The sequence below is a fragment of the Hordeum vulgare genome, chromosome 4H (genome assembly GCF_904849725.1).
Source record: "Hordeum vulgare subsp. vulgare chromosome 4H, MorexV3_pseudomolecules_assembly, whole genome shotgun sequence".
Lineage (NCBI taxonomy): Eukaryota > Viridiplantae > Streptophyta > Magnoliopsida > Poales > Poaceae > Hordeum > Hordeum vulgare.
Window position 1 is genome coordinate 599,420,616 of NC_058521.1, and position 24,426 is coordinate 599,445,041.

Here is a 24,426-nt window from a genome sequence, read left to right on the forward strand (position 1 = left end):
TGACGGCAATGTGACCGTTTATAAAGCTCGACTTGTGGCAAAGGGTTTTTCACAAGTTCAAGGAATTGACTACAATGAGACATTCTCACCCGTAGCGACGCTTAAGTCCATCAGAATCATGTTAGCAATAGCTGCATTTTTCGATTATGAAATCTGGCAGATGGATGTCAAAACGGCGTTCCTTAACGGTTTCCTTAAGGAAGAGTTGTATATGATACAACCCGAAGGTTTTGTCAATCCTAAGAATGCTAACAAGGTGTGCAAGCTCCAGCGATCCATTTATGGACTGGTGCAAGCATCTCGGAGTTGGAACAAACGTTTTGATGAGGTGATCAAAGCATTTGGGTTTATACAAGTGGTTGGAGAATCTTGTATTTACACGAAAGTGAGTGGGAGCTCTGTGGCGTTTCTAATATTATATGTGGATGACATATTGCTGATTGGAAACAACGTGGAGTTTTTGGAGAGCATAAAGGATTACTTGAATAAATGTTTCTCTATGAAGGACCTAGGAGAAGCTGCTTACATTCTAGGCATTAAGATCTATAGGGATAGATCAAAACGCCTGATAGGACTTTCACAAAGCACATACCTTGATAAAGTTTTGAAGAGGTTCAAAATGGAACAGTCCAAGAAAGGGTTCTTGCCAGTTTTACGAGGTACGAAATTGAGTAAGACTCAGTGCCCAGCAACTGATGAAGATAGAGAGCATATGCGCTCCGTCCCCTATGCTTCAGCCATAGGTTCTATCATGTATGCAATGTTGTGCACTAGACCGGATGTTAGCCTGGCCATAAGTATGGCGGGTAGGTTCCAGAGTAATCCAGGAGTGGATCACTGGACAGCGGTCAAGAATATCCTGAAGTACCTGAAAAGGACTAAGGAGATGTTTCTCGTGTACGGAGGTGACGAAGAGCTCGCCGTAAAAGGTTACGTCGATGCAAGCTTTGACACAGATCCGGACGACTCTAAGTCGCAAACCGGATACGTATTTATTCTTAATGGGGGTGCGGTAAGCTGGTGCAGTTCCAAGCAAAGCGTCGTAGCAGATTCTACATATGAAGCGGAATACATGGTTGCCTCGGAGGCGGCTAAGGAGGGTGTCTGGATGAAGCAGTTCATGACGGATCTTGGAGTGGTGCGAAGCGCACTGAATCCAATAACCTTGTTCTGTGACAACACGGGTGCCATTGCCTTAGCAAAGGAACCACGGTTTCACAAGAAGACCAGACACATCAAACGACGCTTCAACCTCATCCGCGACTACGTCGAGGAGAGGACGTAAATATATGCAAAGTGCACACGGATCTGAATGTAGCAGACCCGCTGACTAAACCTCTTCCACGGCCAAAGCATGATCAACACCAGAACTGTATGGGTGTTAGATTTATTACAATGTAATTCGCATGATGATGTGAGGGCTAGATTATTGACTCTAGTGCAAGTGGGAGACTGTTGGAATTATGCCCTAGAGGCAATAATAAATATAGTTATTATTATAATTCCTGTATCAAGATAATCGTTTATTATCCATGCTATAATTGTATTGAATGAAGACTCATTTACATGTGTGGATACATAGACAAAACAACGTCCCTAGCAAGCCTCTAGTTGGCTAGCCAGTTGATCAAAGATAGTCAGTGTCTTTTGATTATGAACAAAGTGTTGTTGCTTGATATCTGGATCACGTTATTAGGAGAATCACGTGATGGACTAGACCCAAACTAATAGACGTAGCATGTTGATCGTGTCATTTTGTTGCTACTGTTTTCTGCGTGTCAAGTATTTATTCCTATGACCATGAGATCATATAACTCACTGACACCGGAGGAATGCTTTGTGTGTATCAAACGTTGCAACGTAACTGGGTGACTATAAAGATGCTCTACAGGTATCTCCGAAGGTGTTAGTTGAGTTAGTATGGATCAAGACTGGGATTTGTCACTCCGTGTGACGGAGAGGTATCTCGGGGCCCACTCGGTAATACAACATCACACACAAGCCTTGCAAGCAATGTAACTTAGTGTAAGTTGCGGGATCTTGTATTACGGAACGAGTAAAGAGACTTGCCGGTAAACGAGATTGAAATAGGTATACGGATACTGACGATCGAATCTCGGGCAAGTAACATACCGAAGGACAAAGGGAATGACATAAGGGGTTATATGAATACTTGGCACTGAGGTTCAAACGATAAGATCTTCGTAGAATATGTAGGATCCAATATGGGCATCCAGGTCCCGTTGTTGGATATTGACCGAGGAGTCTCTTGGGTCATGTCTACATAGTTCTCGAACCCGCAGGGTCTGCGCACTTAAGGTTCGACGTTGTTTTATGCGTATTTGAGTTATATGGTTGGTTACCGAATGTTGTTCGGAGTCCCGGATGAGATCACAGACGTCACGAGGGTTTCCGGAATGGTCCGGAAACGAAGATTGATATATAGGATGACCTCATTTGATTACCGGAAGGTTTTCGGAGTTACCGGGAATGTACCGGAATGACGAATGGGTACCGGGAGTTCACCGGGGGGGGGGGGGGGGGGCAACCCACCCTAGGGAAGCCCATAGGCCTTGAGGGTGGCACACCATCCTTAGTGGGCTGGTGGGACAGCCCAAGAGGGCCCTATGCACCTAGAGAAGAAAATCAAGGAGAAAAAAAAAGAGGAGGTGGGAAGAGAAGGAAGGACTCCCTCCCACCAAACCAAGTCCAACTCGGTTTGGGGGGGGGGAACCTTCCCCCTTGGACTCGGCCGACCCCAAGGCAAGGTCCCCTTCCTCCCACCTATATATACGGAGGTTTTAGGGCTGATTTGAGACGACTTTTCCACGGCAGCCGACCACATACCTCCACGGTTTTTCCTCTAGATCGCGTTTCTGCGGAGCTCGGGCGGAGCCCTGCTGAGACAAGGTCATCACCAACCTCTGGAGCGCCGTCACGCTGCCGGAGAACTCTTCTACCTCTTCGTCTCTCTTGCTGGATCAAGAAGGCCGAGATCATCGTCGAGCTGTACGTGTGCTGAACGCGGAGGTGTCGTTCGTTCGGTACTAGATCGTGGGACTGATCGCGGGATTGTTCGCGGGGCGGATCGAGGGACGTGAGGACGTTCCACTACATCAACCGCGTTCACTGACGCTTCTGCTGTACGGTCTACAAGGGTACGTAGATCACTCATCCCCTCTCGTAGATGGACATCACCATGATAGGTCTTCGTGCGCGTAGGAAAATTTTTGTTTCCCATGCGACGTTCTCCAACATTAAGTCCATAAGAACAGAGTAACGCCTTAAGCAAGATGACATGATGTAGAGGGATAATCTCAAACCAATGATAAAAGTCCCATCTTTTTACCCTTGATGGCAACTACTTGATGTGTGCCTTGCTGCCCCTACTGTCACTGGGAAAGGTCACCACATGGTAGAACCCAAAACCAAGCACTTCTCCCATTGCAAGAATCATAGATCTAGTTGGCCAAACAAAACCCAAGACTCGGAGAGACTTACAAGGATATCAAATCATGCATATAAGAAATCAGCAAAGACTCAAATATATATCATAGATAATATGATCACAAGTCCACAATTGATCGGATCTCGACAAACACACCGCCAAAGAAGATTACATCGGATAGATCTCCATGAAGATCATGGAGAACTTTGTATTGAAGATTCAAGAGAGAGAAGAAGCCATCTAGCTACTAACTACGGACCCGTAGGTCTGAAGTGAACTACTCACGAGTCATTGGAGGGGCGATGATGATGATGAAGAAGCCCTCCAACTCCAAAGTCCCCTCCGGCAGGGCGCCGGGAAGGGTCTCCAGATGAGATCTCGCGGAAACGGAAGCTTGCGGCGGCGGAAAAGTATTTTCGAGGCTCCCCTTATTTTTTTGCTGAATATTTGGAAATATATATAGGCCAATGATCTAGGTCAGGGGGCGGTCAGGAAGGCCACAAGCCCTCACACCGCCGCCTCCCCTGGTGGCGGAGTGGGAGCTTGTGGGCTCCCTGGAGCCCACGTGGCTTGGCCTAGAGGCCCCCCGATCTGCTTCCGTTAGGGAAAAAGTCATTTCGGGTTTTTTATTCTGTTTAGACTCCGTTCCAAAATCAGATCTGAAAAGAGTAAAAAACACAGAAAAAAACAGGAACTAGCACTTGGCACTGAATTAATAAGTTAGTCCCCAAAAAGATATAAAAGGTACATAAAACATCCAAAGAAGACAAGATAACAGCGTGAAACCATAAAAAATTATAGATACGTTTGAGACGTATCAGGACCCCATAGCTACCGACGAAGGCAGAGCCTGCTGCGTCCCGCAAGGCCGCCGCTGCTCGATGGAGGAGAGAAACCAAGCCGCCCGTCGACGTAGGCCGATCCTGCTGCACCCCGCTCTGCTCCCGCTACTCGATGGAGGAGGGTTGTGCGCCGCCGGGCATGTGGGTTCTTTTTTAGAAAGGGGCGGCGGCGATAGATGCGAGGAGGCAGGGCGAGAAGAGATGCGGGCATCCTCCGGTGATGGAGTACGGCCAGTCGTTGGAAATTGCTAAATGCACACCTAAAACTATTAAATCAGTGATGGTCGTTAGATTAAGATTTGTGGGGCTAATCGTACGGTGTTGATCGGTCGTACGGTGTTGTGAGACAATTTATAGGGTGCACGTAGGAAAGTTCTTGTTTGATTGTTTAATAGTTGTAGAGAATACCGATCGAGAGGTTGTTTCCGACTTTTGAGGAGGATACGGCCCCTTGCAGCTGTTTATTTTTTATTTTGAGACAAGACCATGCAGCTGATAAAGAAACGTGTTTGGTTCGGCCTGTTCACAAAAGGCCCACTAAACAGACAAGGCCTACTATTTTGGTTCGGGCTGGCACCGACAAAGAAACAGTGGAACGAAGCCCAGAGGCCCGCGAGAACCCTAGCGAAACGAAGAAGCCCCTCCTCCGGCCTCTCTCTCTATCCGGCCGCACCCCCGCCACCGCGCTCCCCCTCCCCAAAACTTCGACCCGCCGCCATCGCCGCTCCCGTCCTTCCCCGCCGTTCGCCCCCGGTTTTGAGGTACGAGCTCCTCCCCATACGCCTCTTATCCCAGTCCCGCCTCCAGGATCTCGCGCCCCTGCCCAGTGGCCGCTGCCGCCGAAGCCTAGGGTTCTCTTGCCGCGCGGATCTCGCACTGATTCGGTTTGCTCCGCGTGCAGGTCGCCGGCCTTCGCCCCGTCAGCCAGCCGTCGCGTCCATGGCGGAGGTGGCGCCTGTCGATGTAAGCACCCGGCACCTCTCGCAGCTTATTGGAGCCACATGCCTTCTCATACATCGCAGCTAGCTGAGCTGACACGGTCGTTGGTTTCTCTCTTTGCTTGGTTTGCAGCAGGGGAAGAAGGAGGAGGAGGAGTTCAGCACGGGCCCCCTCTCCATCCTCATGCTCAGCGTCAAGAACAACACCCAGGTTGGCTTGGTCGACTTCTCGCCTCTGTTGATTGAGATCTCAGCAGCTTATCAAGGGCAGATTCTATGTTCTAGTGGTACCTGCTGTCCGTCTGCATATCTGTTTGGACTGAACACCTCACCTGCTCGTGTTTCAGTCGATTCAGTTGCCTGTGATCCCGCCTTGCAAGTGAACTGTAGTTTCGCCAATTGGCTTTGGCAGTAATGCCTTACTACAAAATGAAGTTCAACTTCAACATCAAGTGATATATGAAAGTATTTAACCACAGTTTCTTCCCATGCGATCGTCAAATGCCTTTGGCAGTAATGCATGCTGTTCTCTTGGTACGACCAAGTTTAGTGCAGCATCACTTGATATACGAGTAATTAACCATACTTTAGGCGCAACCTTTGGTCGAATGCCTTTGGTAATAGTCTAGTACTGCAAGGGTATATTCACCATCGTGTACGAGTAATCGTTGAGTACTAACCATAGTTTCTGTGCAGCCTTTTGTCTATTGCATTTGGTAATAGCTGCCCAATCATGTAATTGTGAGTAGATACGATAGTTTTCTCTGTACCCATTTGGTCAACCAATTACCCAGTGTTGCTCTCTTAGTAATGCAAAGTTAAATGCTTCAACGTGTAATATATGAGCAGACTTAACTATCATGTTATCGTTTATCAGAGATTTTATATTGCTTGATGTGATTATCATGTAAATCGCAAATGCTTTGGTTATTTTCTTCTACCCTGTAGGTTTCTGCACTTGCGCCCCACTTACTACTGCAAAGTTAAATGCATCAACACGTAATATAGCATAATTATTCATTTTGCTGTCGCAGATTTTGATGCTTTATTTGATTATGGTAATTTCAAAGTTCACTAGTCATTTTACTTTCTACTCAGTAACAAATACGGTAGATGATGTTTTCCACATTACCCGTCCTTCTGATAATGTGTGCTCTCTTCTCCTGTAGGTGCTTATCAACTGCCGGAACAACAAGAAGTTGCTTGGTCGCGTGAGGGCATTTGACCGTCACTGCAACATGGTTCTCGAGAACGTCAGGGAGATGTGGACTGAGGTATGAGGAAATTATCCCAACCGTTAAATGCACCGTTTCCTTGCCTTGTGTTGTATTTCTCCGTCCACTGACAACCATTCCACTTGTAACAGGTTCCAAAGACTGGTAAAGGCAAGAAGAAGGCCCTCCCGGTGAACAAGGACAGGTTCATAAGCAAGATGTTCCTCCGCGGGGATTCGGTCATCATCGTCCTCAGGAACCCGAAATGAGTTTGGACGACTCGGCGTGAACCAGAAGAGTTTCTTTTCGCTATGCTGCTGTTAGTTTGTATGCTGGATGCTCTGAATCAGTGAGTGTGTAAGAGACGTTATCAAGGCTACTGATTAGTGGTTTTTCGCTGTAGTCTCGATGTGTTATGAATTCATGTCTTTTGTAGTAATCTAACAACGTGCAAGTGATAGTATCGTCTGAAGAGAGTTTTCAGTTTCAGAATGTTTTGTTTCGCGTTCCATCGAGTTTGTGAATTGGCAGTTGCCCGTTCAGTTCAGTCGTATGGAGGCATCGTGTATTGATTGTTCATATCATATTGCAGCGCAATCCATTTGCACGGCACCTTCTGGATCTCAAATACCGCTGGCTCCTTTGATTTATAAGAATTGCACAGGATTTGTATCCTCAGGAATATTTTCCATCTGAATCCTTGGGAGTCATTCACACTATATTTCGAAGGAGAGCGGCCATAAAGAACGTGGCCCAGACAACGAAGCATCGAAATCTATTTCAAAAATAAAATAATAACATCGAAATCAATGCGTATTGGTAAATACATGTAAATTGAGTACATGAAGCTGAACATCCAAGGGTCCATAGCTCAGTGGTAGAGCAATTGACTGCAGATCAATAGGTCACCGGTTCGAACCCGGTTGGGCCCTTCGTCACTATTTTTTGTTTTTTCCCTAAAGTTTGTTGTGCCCTTCTTGGCTTCTTCTCCTTTTGTTTTTGGCCTTTTTTTCCTAAAGTTTGTGGGCCCCAATTCCCAATGGATGTACAGGAGAAAACATGGAATAAGTTTTGCCAACACAAAAACAAAAGGAGACACCTTTTTTTGTTTTGTTTCCTAAAGTTTGTTGTGCCCTTCTTGGCTTCTTCTCCTTTTGTTTTTGGCCTTTTTTTTTCCTAAAGTTTGTGGGCCCCAATTCCCAATGGATGTACAGGAGAAAACATGGAATAAGTTTTGCCAACACAAAAACAAAAGGAGACACCTTTTTTTGTTTTGTTTTGGAAAAGGAGGTTCAAACCCCCCGCCTTTGCATCAATCGATGCATACGGCCATTTTTATTAATTATTCAATATAGGTCTAACAAGAAACCATATCTAAAACCGGTGTCGTCACCGATACATCCACATAACGTATCGGAACCCACAACCGGTGCAGTAGACCTAAAGCGTACACCACATGCACACGTTTTAGATGCCGCCATCATCACCAGGCCGCTAACCCATCTTCAGGACAGAGATCTGTACCATCCTTGCCAGTCCGTCCATCCGTCGACGCCACCACGGCTCGTCAGTCCAGACGCGAAGATTCTGGAAGATTTGTCGTGCGTAGCACCTGACGACCAGGCATGACACAGCGTAGCACCTGTCAGCCAGGCATGACTTGACATCTCCACCGAAAGCTCCGTGCAAGATGATCGACGCCACCATGGCGCCAAACAGCGTCACTGCCATGCGCTCATTCGTCCAGACACGAAGATTCTGGAAGAACTGTCGTGCGTAACACCTACCAACCAGGCATGACATAGCGTAGCACTTGTCGGATAGGCATGACTTGATAGTTTCACCAAATCTTCGGGCCAGACGAAGCCGCTCCATCTCCCGCCTCTGTCATCCAGCACTGCTCCACAAACGATGCTACCAAGAGAAAAACGTCACCGCAGTACCGCCATCGTCCGATCTGGAAAGTCAGATCTTAGGGTTTCCCCCGAAGCAGTGCCCACCACCAGCAACTGTCCAGGACCCACATAGTGCCCACCACCACTCAGCCCTCAAGGCGACGCCTTCAGGAAGGTCACGACGTCAAGGACGCCGCCGCCGCCCACCGGAGTTAGGGTTTTCACCCGAGAGGTAGTGAGGTAGGAAGTGGAGGAGCAGACGTAGACCGACGTCTCCAGGAAGAAAAACGGCGCCCTTGAGCATGGTCGGCGGCGCGGCCGGCGAGGGCCGACCAATGGGTTTCCCCTTATCTGAATCTCCTCCACCAGCTTCATCTGCGGCCATGCCAGCAACGCCAGGAAACCGCAGGAGAGAAGCACACCGCGGGTATCTGGATCAATGAAGATCCAATCTGAACAGTGACGAGTACCACCACCCTGCGCTGGCCGACGGCCTCCGGGCGCCGGATCCAGAAGGATTTGACCCGAACTCGACGACGCACGCGACCACCATGTCTTGCCCCTCTTGCAGCCGCCACACTGCGCTGCAAGAACGAACCCCAGTCGTCGACGCGCTCCGCACGCCACCGCTAGGATCCACATGCAGCGCCGCCGCACCGCGCGCTAGTCCGGTGCCTCCTCACGAACGGCCGTCCCGCGCCACCCATGTCGCGTGAAGGGGAGAGGATCCTTGCCGCCGCCCTTGCCGGCCAGGCTTCGCCCGGCGACACTGCTGGCGGCGGCGAGGATGAAGGAGGAGCGAGGGAGGACCAACGGCGGCGGCTAGGGTTACCCCTTGGTCGCCCACGGGGGCGACCGGAGGGGGTTAGAGGGGGGGGGGCGACGGGAGGCGGCGGCTCACAAAAGGAGACACCTGGCATCAAAGGAGCTACTAAGCTAGGCAGATGATGAGACTGATGACCATGCACCGATGGCTTCATTTCATTCGTTCGTTCATACATCTGAATATCTGATTCAGCAGCTGGCATGATTGCCAACCGTAATAACAGTATAAGTACAATGTACCAGCAAAGAAAGAACGAAAGAAAGAAAGAAAGAGCAGTGCAGATTAGGTGAGGAAGTAGTGATTGACTCCTTGCAGGAAGGGAGGAGGATGTTGGTGCTGACGCTGCAGGATTCACAGAACACATAGCTTAAGATAAGACATGAATGAATGATGGCTCATGTCGTTCGTGTGTAATCATTCTGCAACTGAAACTAAGGCACTCCACTTATGGTTGGCGTATCACGTGGCCGAGAGACTAAACGGTCGAGCAAACACTAAATCGCTTTCAGTCGTGATCGGCAAACACGATCATATTTCCGACAAAAAGGGAGATTTTCATTGACTCTCTTGACGCTGGATCGATCGATCAGAAACAAACCTAGAGAGTTCATGCAATGCATGAGTACGTAGATATATGTACGGCACGACAATCAAATACCTAGGTCATTTTGCATTGTATACCAATCTAGGAAAGTATAAGCTCCCGGAATCCAACCAATACAAATTTCTCATCTAATTATTCTTCAAAGGCTGAGAATTGAAACCGACTCTTGAAAATTTAGCTTCAATGTAGTTAATCATTGCATTTGGTCCCCTCTAATGCACATTTTTTCAGTATAGCCCCCACCCACCTTTATGCCTTTGGTTGCATTACATTTCCGAGAAATATGTGTGCACGAAACATGTTTTTTCCTACAAAGGAGTAGATTAATTCTTAATTAAGTACTTTGAGGAATATGGACGGTTTTTTGATGTCATTATGTCACTTGCAGTGCTGATTCTATGCATCAAATTGTTGTTTCATATAATGGTTTGTGTGTGTAAAATGTGATTATTTAAAAGGATAATAAAAAAAGCCTTGTATATGTATCTAGTAGGAACGACTTTCGATCCGTGACCATATAGAATGTGGTCGCCTGTTTTCATGGTAAGTTGCCCCCCCCCCTCCCTTTGCCTCGGTATCTACAAGAGAAATGAAAAACACAGAAAGCCAAACAAAATCCGGTCACGTAGTATTTAACCCAAGAATTCACATTTTTTAGAGTATACATATTAAAAAAAATGCCTTTTCAATATCACAATCCTTTCCAGGAATAAATACAAACAACAATGGAATGGAGGGAGTACCACGCAACAATACTTTGCTCTTTTCGCAAAAGAAGAAGAGGGAAACGTGCCACATTCCCCGGACGTTGATTAAGGATTGTTTGTTCTCAAATGTTGTGAACAAATTGTATCATCAGAGGGTCTATATCTCAGTGGTACAGCAATTGACTGCAGATCAATAGGTCACCGGTTCGAACCCAGTTGGGCCCTTCTTCACGTTTTATTTTTTTGTTCTTTCGTAAAGTTTCCCACGTTAATACACCTTAGTTAGTCTAACACGTGGGTCCCAGTTCCCAATGTTAATACACCTTAGTTAGTCTAACACGTGGGTCCCAGTTCCCCAATGTCCCATACAGGAGATGACATAGAAGAAGTTTTGCCAAGGCAGAGCAAAAGGAGGCCAGTAAGCCTGGTTGGTGCTGTGCTGTAAGGGATGTTTGGTGGTATTTTTGAGTTGGTAGGGTAGTTTGCTTGACGTGGTTTTTGATGATACCAGATTTTCGTCCCATAGTCTGTGTTTCTGATGACAGACGTAGACGGTGGGTTTCCTGGTATTGTCACGAGCTCGCTTCTTTCTTTTCCCTTCTTTCTCTGGTTCTGGTTCGAATGACATTGTATTTCCGTTATGTTATAATGGAAAGGGGAGAAGCCCGGTTCATAAAAAAGGAGGCCAGTACGCCCGAAATCAATGGAGTTAAGCTAGGGAATGAGTGAGGTAATGACCATGCACTAAGCATGCATCTGATCAATAGGTCACCGGTTCGAACCCGGTTGGGCCCTTCTTCACGTTTTATTTTTTTGTTCTTTCGTAAAGTTTCCCACGTTAATACACCTTAGTTAGTCTAACACGCGGGTCCCAGTTCCCAATGTTAATACACCTTAGTTAGTCTAACACGTGGGCCCCAGTTCCCAATGTTAATACACCTTAGTTAGTCTAACACGTGGGTCCCAGTTCCCCAATGTCCCATACAGGAGATGACATAGAAGAAGTTTTGCCAAGGCAGAGCAAAAGGAGGCCAGTAAGCCTGGTTGGTGCTGTGCTGTAAGGGATGTTTGGTGGTATTTTTGAGTTGGTAGGGTAGTTTGCTTGACGTGGTTTTTGATGATACCAGATTTTCGTCCCATAGTCTGTGTTTCTGATGACAGACGTAGACGGTGGGTTTCCTGGTATTGTCACGAGCTCGCTTCTTTCTTTTCCCTTCTTTCTCTGGTTCTGGTTCGAATGACATTGTATTTCCGTTATGTTATAATGGAAAGGGGAGAAGCCCGGTTCAAAAAAAAGGAGGCCAGTACGCCCGAAATCAATGGAGTTAAGCTAGGGAATGAGTGAGGTAATGACCATGCACTAAGCATGCATCTGATCGATCAGGATGGATGACAACCTTCTTAACAGTAGATTAGGTGAGCAACTACTAGCTAGTGGCTGGCTTGTTGCACTTGCATGCAGTGAGGAGGATCGATGTTGGTGCCGACGCAGGCTCCACAACCACAAGTCGCAGGGCGAAGAAGATTGAAGATAGATAGCTCAAGACATGACTGATGGCTCATGTCGTTCACGTGTAATCATTCCACAAGTGAAACTCATGGTTGCGTGGTATCACGTTCGTCAGAGTTAGACGATGGAGTAAAACAAAAACAAAACGGCTTTCAGTCGTATGTGACCGATGAAAACGATCAGACTTCGAGAAATGGGAGATGTTACCGAGTCTCTTAACGTCCGATCAAGGCGTAACAAACATAAAGAGGTCATACACATCAATGCCCGTTGATTCAAAAAGGAAACGGCAACCAAATACCTAAGTCATTTTTCTTTCTATATTAGTAATTGTATACTTATTAGTTTCAGGTTTTGATACTGTGGAAAACCATGACCCAATTGCTTAATATACTTTCCCCGCTACCTGAAATTATCCAGACACCAGACCCGATGAAATTATCCATGTATAGAAACAAAGAAAGGCGATCATCCTCCTATGTATGATCCTGATTTTATATGGTTTCTACTTTTTGTTTTGTCTCGAGACCGATGATGCAAGCAAGTGCTGAAGACAGACGTGGGAGCGAAGGTGTGCTAGGTAGCAAGCAACACAATCACCCTGCATCAAATCAGCAGCACTGCTGCGTCGATCATCTGCATGCGTGCAGCCAAATCGATTGGAAGGCGCAAAACTAAAGCCACCATGAAGTCTGACGCCGCATGCACTTACATATGCAGCAATATGTGTTAAGTCATGGATTGATGGGACAACACTAGTACACAGAGATATTCAGAACCTAGCTACTGCATTGGTTATCTATCGATCGATGTAGCCCGTCAGGTTAAAAGCGGGTCAGACAGAATGTGAACTAGCTAGCTAGGCTTTAATTAGAAAACACAATTAGGATGGACACTGGGAACAAGTTTTGTACGTGATGGTCAATCTCTCTTGTCTGTGCAACGTGTAGTACGCTCAGTCGATCGATCAGAGTCTCACGGAGCTATATATTCTAGCTAGCTGCTAGCTGCTAGCTGCTAATCGCCACGGGAAGAGGGGATCGGAGGCTGTGATCGTCCGACATGTTCAGTCGCCGGCTGGTCGATCGAGCTTGCATATGCCTACGACCAGGCAGATAACTACTGCAAGTTGGACGCATTTGCTAGCTCACTAGCTGACCCCCATTTTCTCTGGGGATTAATTAGTAGGAGGAGTATGAGTAGAAGCACTTGTTCTCTTCTCCTCCATCGCAGTAGCTAGCTTGATTATAGCCAGCTAGCGTGCTAGATTGGTCATGCCTGACGTGTATATGCAGTTAGCGCCCAAGTGTCTGAAACTTTGTATGCGATCATTCTTTGCTGATTGATCCTGCATGTAGATTTCCTAACTCCTTCCTTGCGCTAATTATTAGTACCCTCCTCTGTAAAAATATGTAAATTAGATCACTGGAGTAATTACCAATTGCATGTATGCTATTGTTCGAATTTTGTGGGCGTCAGCCCGCTAAAATATAGACCCTAGACCAGTGAAATTTTGAAATCCCAGGCCCATTTGACTTGGATGAAATGTGTACAAAGTTTGGCCTCACATTGCAAGTGGACGAGGAAAACACCAATGCATAAACATGCTCCCTCTGTCCGTGAATAAGTGTACTTCTAGTTTTTGTTCTAAGTTGAAGTTTTAAATTTTTTATCAACTTTATATATAGGGAAAAGTAGTAGCATTTATAGCACTAAATTAGTATCATTAGATCCGTTTTCAAATGTATTTTCATAATATAATAATTTGATGTCATATATGTTACCACTCTTTTCTATAAAATCGGTCAAAATTTTAGAACTTTGACTTAAGACAAAAGGTAGAAATACACTTATTCGCGGACGGAGTATAGCACGAGGAAAGAGAGCAAGGGCGCACACACACTCGCCTGACTCATCCTCTACCAGACACGTGCCACGTATGGCCAGTTCTTTTGCTTATTTCTAGAATAAGCTGGAATAAGCTATCCCCTACTCAGCTTATTCTAGAAGCCCAATCAAATTTATTTTTCTAGAAGTCTATTAATTAAGACTTGACTAGTAGACTTCTATAAAAATATTTTTAGTTGTGTTTCTAGAATAAGCTGGGTAAGAAGCAGCTTATTCTAGAAGCTCAAAAAAGCCACCAAAAGAACTGACTAAATCAGGTTCGAGCTAGTGGTATGTTACGTGTCAAAAGAGTTAACATTTATTTGCTAGTGTAAATCTCTAGATATACGTGTCAATATATGCTCCAACCTGTTGATGAAACGTTTCTTATTAGAGGAGACAGAAGGGAGAGCCCATGTACGTATAGGAAGGGGCATGGTTCTATGGCAGACCTTTCAAACCGCGCCCCTTGAGAACCTGCACCCGTAAAACTTCCCAACCAACCCATATGGTTCATATGCGAAATTGCTAGATGCAACTAGTCCGTCATGTGGGAAATACATTTTGGTTTCTAGTTGCATATGTACATCATATGATTTTTTTTAATAATTAAATAAGAAAGTTAAAATAGTTCAAAAATATTTTGGGATTATAGTTGACTTTGTTATGCAGTAGTATCAAAAATTTCATGAAAAAAACTAACATAGACTTCTGGGCAAAAAAGGCAAAATTTATTTGCTATTATAGGTTACTATTCATACTATTTTGACCAAAAATTTGTCTTTTTGAAAAGACGTCAACGTGTAAGTTTTTTGTGTGGAAATTTTCTTACAAGCATAATGGAAGGTCAAATTTATTTCAAAAATATTTTCAGAATATTTTAACTTTTTATTGAATTATTATATTTTTTCGTATATATGATGTATATACACCCAGGAACACCAAACGTTCCCGTCCGTCATATGTGCTATACTATAGCACACTCATCGTGTTATGACTAATTTCAGTACGCAATCAAGGAGGACAAATCAGATCATGTGTTTAATATCCTAACAACTATTCCCTCCATTCAAAATTAGTTGTCATTCAAATGAATGTATCTAGGTGACAAGCGCAAGTACTAGCTTGAATACGCAATCGAGGAAGACAAATCAGATCATGCGTTTGTGACTTTGTGACCACGATAGTAATTAACTACGGCTTTGCTAGACTTCACGAAGTCTCAGTCGATACTATAATCCATTGATTTTACGTTAAGATTCGTGCATATTTTTTTCTTTAGTTTTTTTTTCTTCTTGCATATTATACTACTTGACTGAGACTTCGCGAAGTCTCAATCGGCTGAGACCTAGACACACCCAATTAACTAACCACATGAGGTAATTAGTAGCCGCCTTAAGAAGTACTAAATGTAGATATTTCATGCATGTCAATCGTTAGCTAGATGGTGGGCTGGGAGATCCATTCCACTTGGCGTGCTGCTTGCAGGGCAACATGCATGCACGTATGGCGTGTGGTGTGTGATATTTCCGGTTCTAGGCTAGTTGAGCCAGCTTTTCCCCTTAATTGGCAATTTGCTGATTAGGTTCCCTAATTTATATGCTCACTACCTAGACCACTTGGGAAGCAGTGGAGTTAATCAATCGATTAAATAATTAAACAGTGGTTGCACTTTTTAACCTCACATTGCACCTAGCTAGAGTATTGTGGATCTTCATACATATTTTCAACTACTGTTTACTAACGGATATGGTCAGTGATCGAGCTTTGCAAAAGCACTACTTAGTTAAGGAACTCGTCGAAAAGGGGAGCTTGTTTAAGAAATGAGTACCAAACAAAAGCATGCTACAAACAAACTAAAAGATTCATCATGACATTTAGGTTTCTTTTGTTGTCTTGGCCGCCTCGTGGGAGTGTAACCATGCTGCTCACACTCTGCAGAGATATTTTCGGTTTCTTGGTGCACCATAAATATGAAAGTAATAACAAATCTTGTTCTAAACTCCCCCATTCAAGATATTTATGTCACACCAAAGTAAAAAAAAACTTCTATCGCAAGGGAGCATGGATCTTGATGTAAAGATGAATGGCCTAGATAGAAGGATGTGCTAAGAACCCACACTCGTCAGTTAAGCATGCCCCTTTCTTGCCAAAAGGCGATAAAACCCCTAGAGTTTGACATGTGGAAGAGATGTGACATGTGGAGTAGTATTCTTTTGTGCCATCCATGGTTGCTTGCATCATGGCAGCACACACTTGGATCGTGCCGTACACATATATGCCACGCCCCACCACGAAATGTTCCACGACGGATGCCAGACCGACACATCATCCTATTTAATCATATCGCGTTAGTTCTCTCGTGCGTCTAATGCTGGCCAGGGCCAATGGCGTGAGAGTACCGGCTGTGGCCCCTTCTAATCAATCGCCCCGTTAAGTTAATCACCACCAGTTAAAAGATTAATTAATTGTTGATGAAAGGTTGAAGCTGACACTTGCCTAAAGTGCATATAATGAAAGAGAGCAGTCGGCTGCGGCCTGATTAACATCTGTACTTTAGCTAGCAGCTAGCTCTGAAAGTGGCAGTGCGAGTTGATAAGTTGTACTCGTTACGCTCCGAATTACTCAAAGTTCTGGTTTTGCCCTAAGTTCAGCTTGTATTATGGTTGATCAAGCTTGTAGAAAAAACATGCATGTTAATTAATATCGACAATATCAAAGTAGTTTCATTAGGTTTGTCATAATCTCAGTATATATTTTTATTTGATGTTGTAGATATCAGCATATTTTTCTACATACTTGGTCAAAATTAAAGGCATCTTTGATTCACAACATTTTAAAAAAAATGCAGGAATCAAAAAATAATCGTAGATTCACACGATCACACGCCCTTCTGAACCCCACGTGATTTTGGCTTGTTTGATTGCACCACAAAAACAAAATTAAAGATTTCTTTTCACGAGTTTTGAGTGCATGACAACATTCCTATCAAAGAAAACCTTAGAACTTCTTTTTTCTATAAGGTTTATTCGTGCGAACAAACAACCAGCATAGAAAAAAAAAATCCTTAAGCATTCCAAATGTTTAAAAATTCTAGGAAAAATCATGTAAGTCGAAGAGGCCCTGAACAGTCGAACTGAAGACAAAAGTTAGAAGTTCCAAGTAATTAATTTAGAACGAAGGGAGCAAATATATACCGGGCTCAACTGCTCCATATATAGCCGGTTTGTTTTGAAGCCCGAACGATGGCCTAACTAGCCTGCTAATCAGCGTCAGCGCACGATTAGCACCGACGGGCACGCACGCGCTAATCACTGGTGCCTGATCGTGAGTCGTTAATCCCCCCGCCCTAATCGTGCCAGGCCAGCTGGAAAATCATTAGGCAGTAGCTAATATACTAGTGGTATATGTATGTGGTTTTGTGCAGAGGGAGATGGATCAGGGGTTTGTTTGTCCATCAGCCTTTTTGACGATGTGAGCAAAGTGCACTAACTATCAGCACCTTTTGAAATGGAAGCACACTCCATATACTGTTTGGAGATCGAGCGTCGGTAGCCGTAGCTCCATGGAGAGTGAAGGCTCAGGCTGCCTACCTTTGCCCAGTGTCAAGGGCTCTGATCCATATGGCAACCCTACTTTTTGACAGAATTGATCAGCTGACAGACTTTTAGCCAAATCATTCCCAAGAAGATTGTTTAGTTTATCACTAGGATGTATGCGAGGGTCCGTGTTTGTATTGCATTTCTAAAAATTATAACGCACGTTGTTGCGACCGAACTTGCGTGCATGAATGCATGATCATGATATCTCGGGGACTATTGTCATTTGAGCCGCCAAATCCGGATCACCCTTGACCCCTTGAGAATGGCAAGGTAGGAGCAATGGTAGGACCTCAAGATGGCGCCTCGAAGAAGATGAATGGCGTCTGATGGGGTTATAGTTCCAGGGTAGGGTCATAGGCCTGCCCTATAGGTACTATCCATGGACTATCCTTCATAAGGGACAAGGCCCTTAGTCAGTTCCGACTGAATTAAGGACTTCCCATCATTCAGTCGGTGACGATCCCTCCATCATCCAGTCGGAGATGAGCATTCGTAACGTATCAAACTTACCGACTGGATTCCACTCTGTATATCGTAACCCCCCTGGAGGGCAACGGTCATACGTTTTCACGTACCTTTATTAGCATTTAAGGCATACATTACCTGTAACGTAGGCATTTATTCGCCACTACTCCACCCCTGTGCACCGAACCATTGTGAAGGGCAACACACTATATATAAGCCGCCCTTCCCTACTGGTGCAGGGGTTAGCATTTCACTGTAATCCATATTCCACTCGACATCAAGCTCCCAAGAGCACTGAGACGTACGGCTTTTACCTCCACCGTAGAGGGCCTGAACTCATACAACCTCGCCGTAGCTAAGGCTCTGCCCATCCTTTCGTACCCTACATATCTACTGTCAGACTTATACCCACGACAGTTGGCGCCCACCGTGGGGCAGGCGTCTAAGCGACTTCCGGCGAGTTTGCGACTACATCTTTTCATCATGTGATCCGGTGGAGATTTGTGCATGGGTCATGAGATCCTCTTCGACGCTCTCTCCTTCGTCGTCGATGATTTGGCATGGCTTCGGGATGCTCCTCTCGACGTCGAGGCGCTCCCCAATCGCGGGGCTACGCACTTCCGTGCTGGCGCCCGCGGCATCCTTCTTCTCCAGCAGTCGGCTCCGGTGTCGGCCTTCGCCCCCGTCGCGCGCCGCAACAAGCGGTCTCGCCGTCCGCGGCTCCAACGTTGGGTGCAACACGCCCAGGCGCGCCAGAACGCGTCTTCACAAGTGGCGGTCCTCGAATCGGTTGTAGTTGCGCCGCCGTCCCAGCGCTCGGACTCGGTTCCGACTGAGTTGCCTTCCGAGTACTTGGGTCGCGAGCCTGCAGCCGAAGTGTACATGGCCAATTCACATGAAAGTCCCCGCCAAACCGGTCGAAACGAGCACGAGGTCGATGAAACATCTGGCGCTCGCAGTCAGCCCCGCCGTTCTGCCAGTCGGCGCACTCGTCAGAGCAACGTGGAGGTATTCCGCACACCCGTCCTCAACCTCGCCGTCGTCGCCAAGATAGCCGATTCCCTCCAGCCGACTGATTCAGAGGCTGGCAGAGGGATCGAGCAGATTCGTGCCCTGTTGCACACGGCGCAACAGCAGAATTCGGCGGTCTCCCAGTCGCACAACAGGATCCACAACAGTTCTGTTCACGTGAACACGCATCGGTCAGTTTTCAGCCCCGATTCTCATGAGCGACACAGAGGATGCAGTCGTTCCATGAATCCCGAAGATCGTCGCCGTTCACGCACCCCTCCGCGGGGTGGGCCCTACGGGCCCCGACATCATGATGATCGGCGTTCGATCGGTGACACTTATGATCCAAGGCCCGACGCAAGAGGACACATCGCCCAGAGGAGGGTCGACAGGGGCCGAGCCCACCGCGATGGTCACGATAGAGACCGTTCGAGTGGAAGCAGGACCATCGTCTCTGGCCTCGAGTGTTTCAGTCGAGCCATCCGTTCGGCTGACATCCCTCCCAACTTCCGATTGGTGACGGGGATCAGCAAGTTTACAGGAGAATCCAAGCGAGAAACGTGGCTGGACGACTACCGAGTGGCAGTCCAGATCGGCGGTGGGGATGACCAGGTCGCCATGAAACATCTCCCCCTGATGCTCGACGGCTCGGCACGAGCGTGGCTGAACCAGTTGGCTCCTTCAAGCATCTACAGCTAGGCAGATCTGGCCCGAGTCTTCATCAGGACCTTCGAGGGGACGTGCAAACGCCCTGCTGGTCTCGTGGAGCTCTAGCACTGTGTCCAGAAGCAGAATGAACCCCTGCGCGATTTCATCCAGCGTTGGACAACCCTCTACCACACGGTGGAGAACGTCACAGAGCACCAAGCAGTCTGCGCCTTCAAGGCAGGCGTGCGGTACAGAGATCTGTACCTGAAGTTTGGTCGGACATGCGACATCTCCATGAGCAAGGTGATGGAGATAGCGGCACGCTATGCAAATGGCGAAGAAGAGGACCGCATTCACAGCGGCAAGCACAAGGCAGTCGCCGATGGAGATGGGTACAACACTCCGAAGCAGAAGCAGAAAGCTCCGTCCACTCCGCAGGCAGAGGCCGCAGCCGTTACCAATGCCAAGTTCAAGGGCAAGGGGAAGGCTCAGTTCACCCCCAAGAAGAAGCAGTTCGGAAACCACATCCTGGACCAGCCATGTCCAATCCACACGAAGATGGATGAAGAAGGCAACGCCATATTTCCGAAGCATACCACTCGACAATGTCGCCTCCTGATCCAGGGGTTCGGCGAAGGGTAGCCGAGTGAAAAGGACAATGAACAAGATGAAGAGGACAAGGAGGATCCGTTCCCCCAAGTCCATGCAACACTGATGATTTTTGCTGACGTGGAAAGTAAGAGTCGGCTGAAGCTGGTGAACAGGGAGGTGAACATGGCCACTCCAACCAACCCCACGTTCCTCAAATGGTCTCAGACTGCGATCACCTTTGACCAGTCGGATCATCCAGCGCACGTACCCACCCCAGGGAGGCAGGCCCTGGTCGTCGACCCGGTGGTGGAAGGAGTCCGACTGCGCAAAGTCCTCATGGACGGCGGCAGCGGCTTGAACATCATGTACGACGACACTCTCAAAGGGATTGGCATTCCGATGTCCAAACTTAGCGAGAGTAGCATGCAGTTCCACGGGGTCGTCCCTGGATGAAAGGCCAAGTCACTCGGCCAGATCGCGTTGGACGTCGTCTTCGGCTCCGACAAGAACTTCCGCAAGGAAAAGCTGACATTCGAGGTGGTGGACTTCTAGAGTGCATACCACGCGATTCTCGGCCGTCCGGCGTATGCGCGTTTCATGGCCCGTCCATGTTACATATACCTAAATCTGAAGATGCCAGGTCCCAAAGGTGTGATCACAGTCATAGCCAATCGGCAGCGGGACGAGGAATGTCTGCAGCAGGGATCGAGGATCGCCGATCAGCAGATGGCTATCCTCGAGCTCGAGGAGTACAAGAAGACAGCCGACCCCGCTGACTTGATGCGTTCGAAGAAGCCAGCTTCGAAGTCCGCATTCCAGTCGGCGGGAGAAACGAAAAAGGTCAGCATCCACCCGACGGACGACACCGCTGCCCCGACGAACATCTCCACCACCCTCGATCCAAAATAGAAAGCCGAGCTCATCCAATTCCTCCGTGAGAACTGGGACATTTTCGCATGGAAGCCCGCTGACATGCCAGGAGTTGGCTGAGCACCGACTACATGTGGATCCTGCTGCTTGGCCTGTCCGAGAACGCCTGCGTCAGTCCGCCGCGCACAAGAGAAAGCCAATCAGAGAAGAGGTGGCTAAACTTTTGGCAGCCAACTTCATTCGCGAGGTACACCACTCCGAGTGGCTCGCCAATGTTGTTATGGTGCCCAAGAAGGACAAGTCTCTCCGAATGTGCATCGACTTCAAGCATCTCAATAAGGTCTGCCCGAAAGACCATTTCCCGCTCCCGCGCATCGATCAAATTGTCGATTCGACTGCGGGTTGCGAGCGTTTGTCATTCCTTGATGCCTACTCGGGCTATCATCAGATCCGTTTGTATAGCCCCGATGAATTAAAAACAGCCTTCATCACCCCATTCGGGTGCTTCTGCTACATCACTATGCCATTTGGTTTGAAGAATGCAGGAGCAACTTTTATGCGCATGATCCAAAAATGCCTCCTTGACCAGATCGGTCGAAATGTGGAGGCGTATATGGATGATATCGTAGTCAAGTCACGCAAAGGTTCCGACCTGCTGACTAACTTGGCAGAAACATTCGCCAACCTTCGTAGGTACGATATCAAGCTCAACCCAGCCAAGTGTTCATTCGGTGTTCCCAGCGGAAAGTTACTCGGTTTCTTCGTTTCCGAACGAGGGATCGATGTCAACCCCGAAAAGATCGGGACCATCGTCCTAATGGAGCGGCCGGTCAGAATACACGATGTTCAAAGGCTCACAGGTTGCCTAGCGGCTTTGAGCAGGTTTATCATTCGACTCGGCGAGAAGGCACTACCTCTGTACCGACTCATGAAGAAATCATATACTTTCGAGTGGACAGACGAAGCCCAAATCGCATTCGACGACCTCAAAGTCCTACTTTCCACCCAGCCGGTTCTTACTGCTCCGTTCAGTAAAGAACCCCTTCTTCTGTACATCGCGGCTACAAATCAAGTCATCAGCACTGTTCTCACAGTCGAACGCGAAGAAGAAGGCAAAGGATACAAGGTTCAGCGGCCAGTGTATTATGTCTCCGAAGTCCTGACTCCTTCCAAGCAGAGGTATCCCCACTATCAAAAACTTATTTACGGGATTTACATGACTGCGAAGAAGGTGGCTCATTATTTCCAAGACCACTCGATGTCTGTCGTTTCTGATGCTCCGTTGTCGGAAATCCTCCACAATCGGGACGCATCGGGCCGAGTGGCGAAGTGGGCAATGGAGATGCTATACTGCCACATCAAGTTCGAGGCCAATAAAGCTATAAAGTCTCAAGCTCTGGCGGACTTCATAGCAGAATGGGTAGAACAACAGCAACCGACCCACATCTACTCGGATCATTGGACAATGTTCTTCGATGGGTCCAAGATGTTGAATGGCTCCGGCGCTGGCGTTGTGATCATATCGCCAAAAGGTGACAAACTCAAGTATGTGTTGCAGATACACTTCGATTCCTCCAACAATGAGGCAGAGTATGAAGCTCTCCTTTATGGATTGCGCATGGCCATCGCACTCGGCGTCCGTCGCCTGATGGTCTATGGCGATTCAGATTTGGTAGTTAATCAAGTGATGAAGGAGTGGGATGTAAGGAACCCCACCATGACCACATACTGCAATGCGGTGAGGAAGCTCGAGAAAAAGTTTGAAGGTCTGGAACTCCACCATGTTCCGCGACTGAAAAACCAGGCAGCTGATGAATTGGCAAAACTTGGATCCACTCGGAGACCAGTCCCGAGTGATGTCTGCCTCGAGCACCTTCACCTTCCCTCAGTTAAAGAAGATCCTTTCACAGAGGAACTAGTACAACCAAAGAGCTCGACAGATCCGACTGAAGTCGAAGTCCCTGCTATGGTTGATTTGATCATGGAGATTCTTGCTATCATCCCTGATTGGACTGTGTTGTTCATTGCATACATCCTGAGGCAAGAATTACCAGAAGACGAAGTTCAAGCCAGACAGATCGTCCGCAGGTCGAAGTCGTTCACCGTCATTGATGGCCAGTTGTACAAAGAAAGCGTTTCAGGCGTCCTTCAACGATGCATCTCCCCTGAGGAGGGACAGTTAATCCTGGAAGAAATTCACTTGGGAACCTGCGGTCATCACGCTTCCTCAAGGGCAATCGTCGCCAAAGCATTCAGAGCTGGCTTCTTCTGGTTGCAGGCGAATGAAATGGCGAAGGATATGGTCGACCGATGAGAAGGCTGTCAGTTCTACTCGAACAAGTCCTACAAGCCAATATATGCGTTGAAGACAATCCCTCTTGTTTGGCCGTTTGCAGTGTGGGGATTAGATACAGTCGGTCCATTCAGGACATGCCAAGGAGGATTCACTCATCTGTTGGTGGCAGTCGACAAGTTCACCAAGTGGATTGAAGCCAAACCCATCAAGAAGCTCGACGCCCTTACGACCATCAAGTTTGTCAGGGACATCATCTCCAGATTCGGGGTACCGCACAACATAATCACTGATAATGGCACAAACTTTGACTCGGACAGATTCAAAGGTTTCTGTACAGGCCAAGGTATCCGAGTGGATTTTGCATCTGTGGCGCATCCCCAAACAAATGGGCAAGCAGAGCGGGCGAATGGACTTATTCTTCAAGGGTTGAAGCCTCGACTCTTGCGAGAAGTAGGACATGCTGCCGACGCATGGGTCACCGAGCTGCCTTCGATGCTGTGGGGTCTCCGCACAACCCCAAATAGATCTACAGGGCGATCCCCGTTCTTCCTTGTTTACGGAGCAGAAGCAGTCCTTCCGAGTGACTTGCTTCACAACGCTCCACGAGTTGAACTCTTCTCCGAAGCCGAAGCAGAGCAAGCAAGGCAAGACGGAGTGGATCTTCTAGAGGAGGAGCGCGAGATGGCACTGACTCGCTCAACCATTTATCAACAAGATCTGCGGCGTTTTCACGCGCGACACGTCAGGAGTCGTACATTCCAAGCAGGCGACCTGGTGCTCCGAGTGGATCAACAGAGACCTCACAAGTTGGCTCCCGCCTGGGAAGGATCCTTCATCATCTCCAAGGTGCTGAACAACGGAGCATATCGACTCTACAACCTCGACACGGAAACGGACGAGCCGCGAGCATGGAACGGAGATTTCCTAAAGCGCTTCTACACGTGACCGTCGACTGAAGCAATGTAAAGAACAAGTATCGTTGAAGTAATACAAAGCAGATTGAGTTTTTGCAGATTCAAAATTCTTCCGCGTTGGCAGACTCCGGTCTCAAAAAAAAAACTTTCTCCGAGTG

At 47.3% G+C, this 24,426-nt stretch overlaps 1 protein-coding gene and 2 non-coding genes across 4 annotated transcripts; all 3 read left to right on the plus strand.

Annotated features, from left to right (window-relative positions):
* The first annotated feature begins 4,946 nt into the window (after positions 1-4,946).
* On the plus strand, positions 4,947-6,934 carry LOC123449942 (small nuclear ribonucleoprotein Sm D2-like). Of its 2 annotated transcripts, none has more exons than XM_045127314.1 (5): positions 4,947-5,051; positions 5,192-5,253; positions 5,362-5,439; positions 6,398-6,502; positions 6,595-6,934. In XM_045127314.1, the coding sequence occupies exons 2-5, from the start codon at positions 5,230-5,232 to the stop codon at positions 6,709-6,711; spliced, it is 324 nt and encodes a 107-aa protein (XP_044983249.1). In that variant the 5' UTR covers positions 4,947-5,051; positions 5,192-5,229; the 3' UTR covers positions 6,712-6,934. The 2 variants fall into 2 exon arrangements, with proteins under 2 accessions (XP_044983249.1, XP_044983250.1); XM_045127315.1 differs by having other exon boundaries at positions 5,365-5,439.
* A 368-nt stretch (positions 6,935-7,302) lies between these two features.
* TRNAC-GCA lies at positions 7,303-7,374 on the plus strand. The gene has a single exon. It is a non-coding gene; the product is annotated as a tRNA-Cys (tRNA).
* Positions 7,375-10,627: 3,253 nt separating this feature from the next.
* On the plus strand, positions 10,628-10,699 carry TRNAC-GCA. Its single transcript has one exon. It is a non-coding gene; the product is annotated as a tRNA-Cys (tRNA).
* Positions 10,700-24,426: the final 13,727 nt, after the last annotated feature.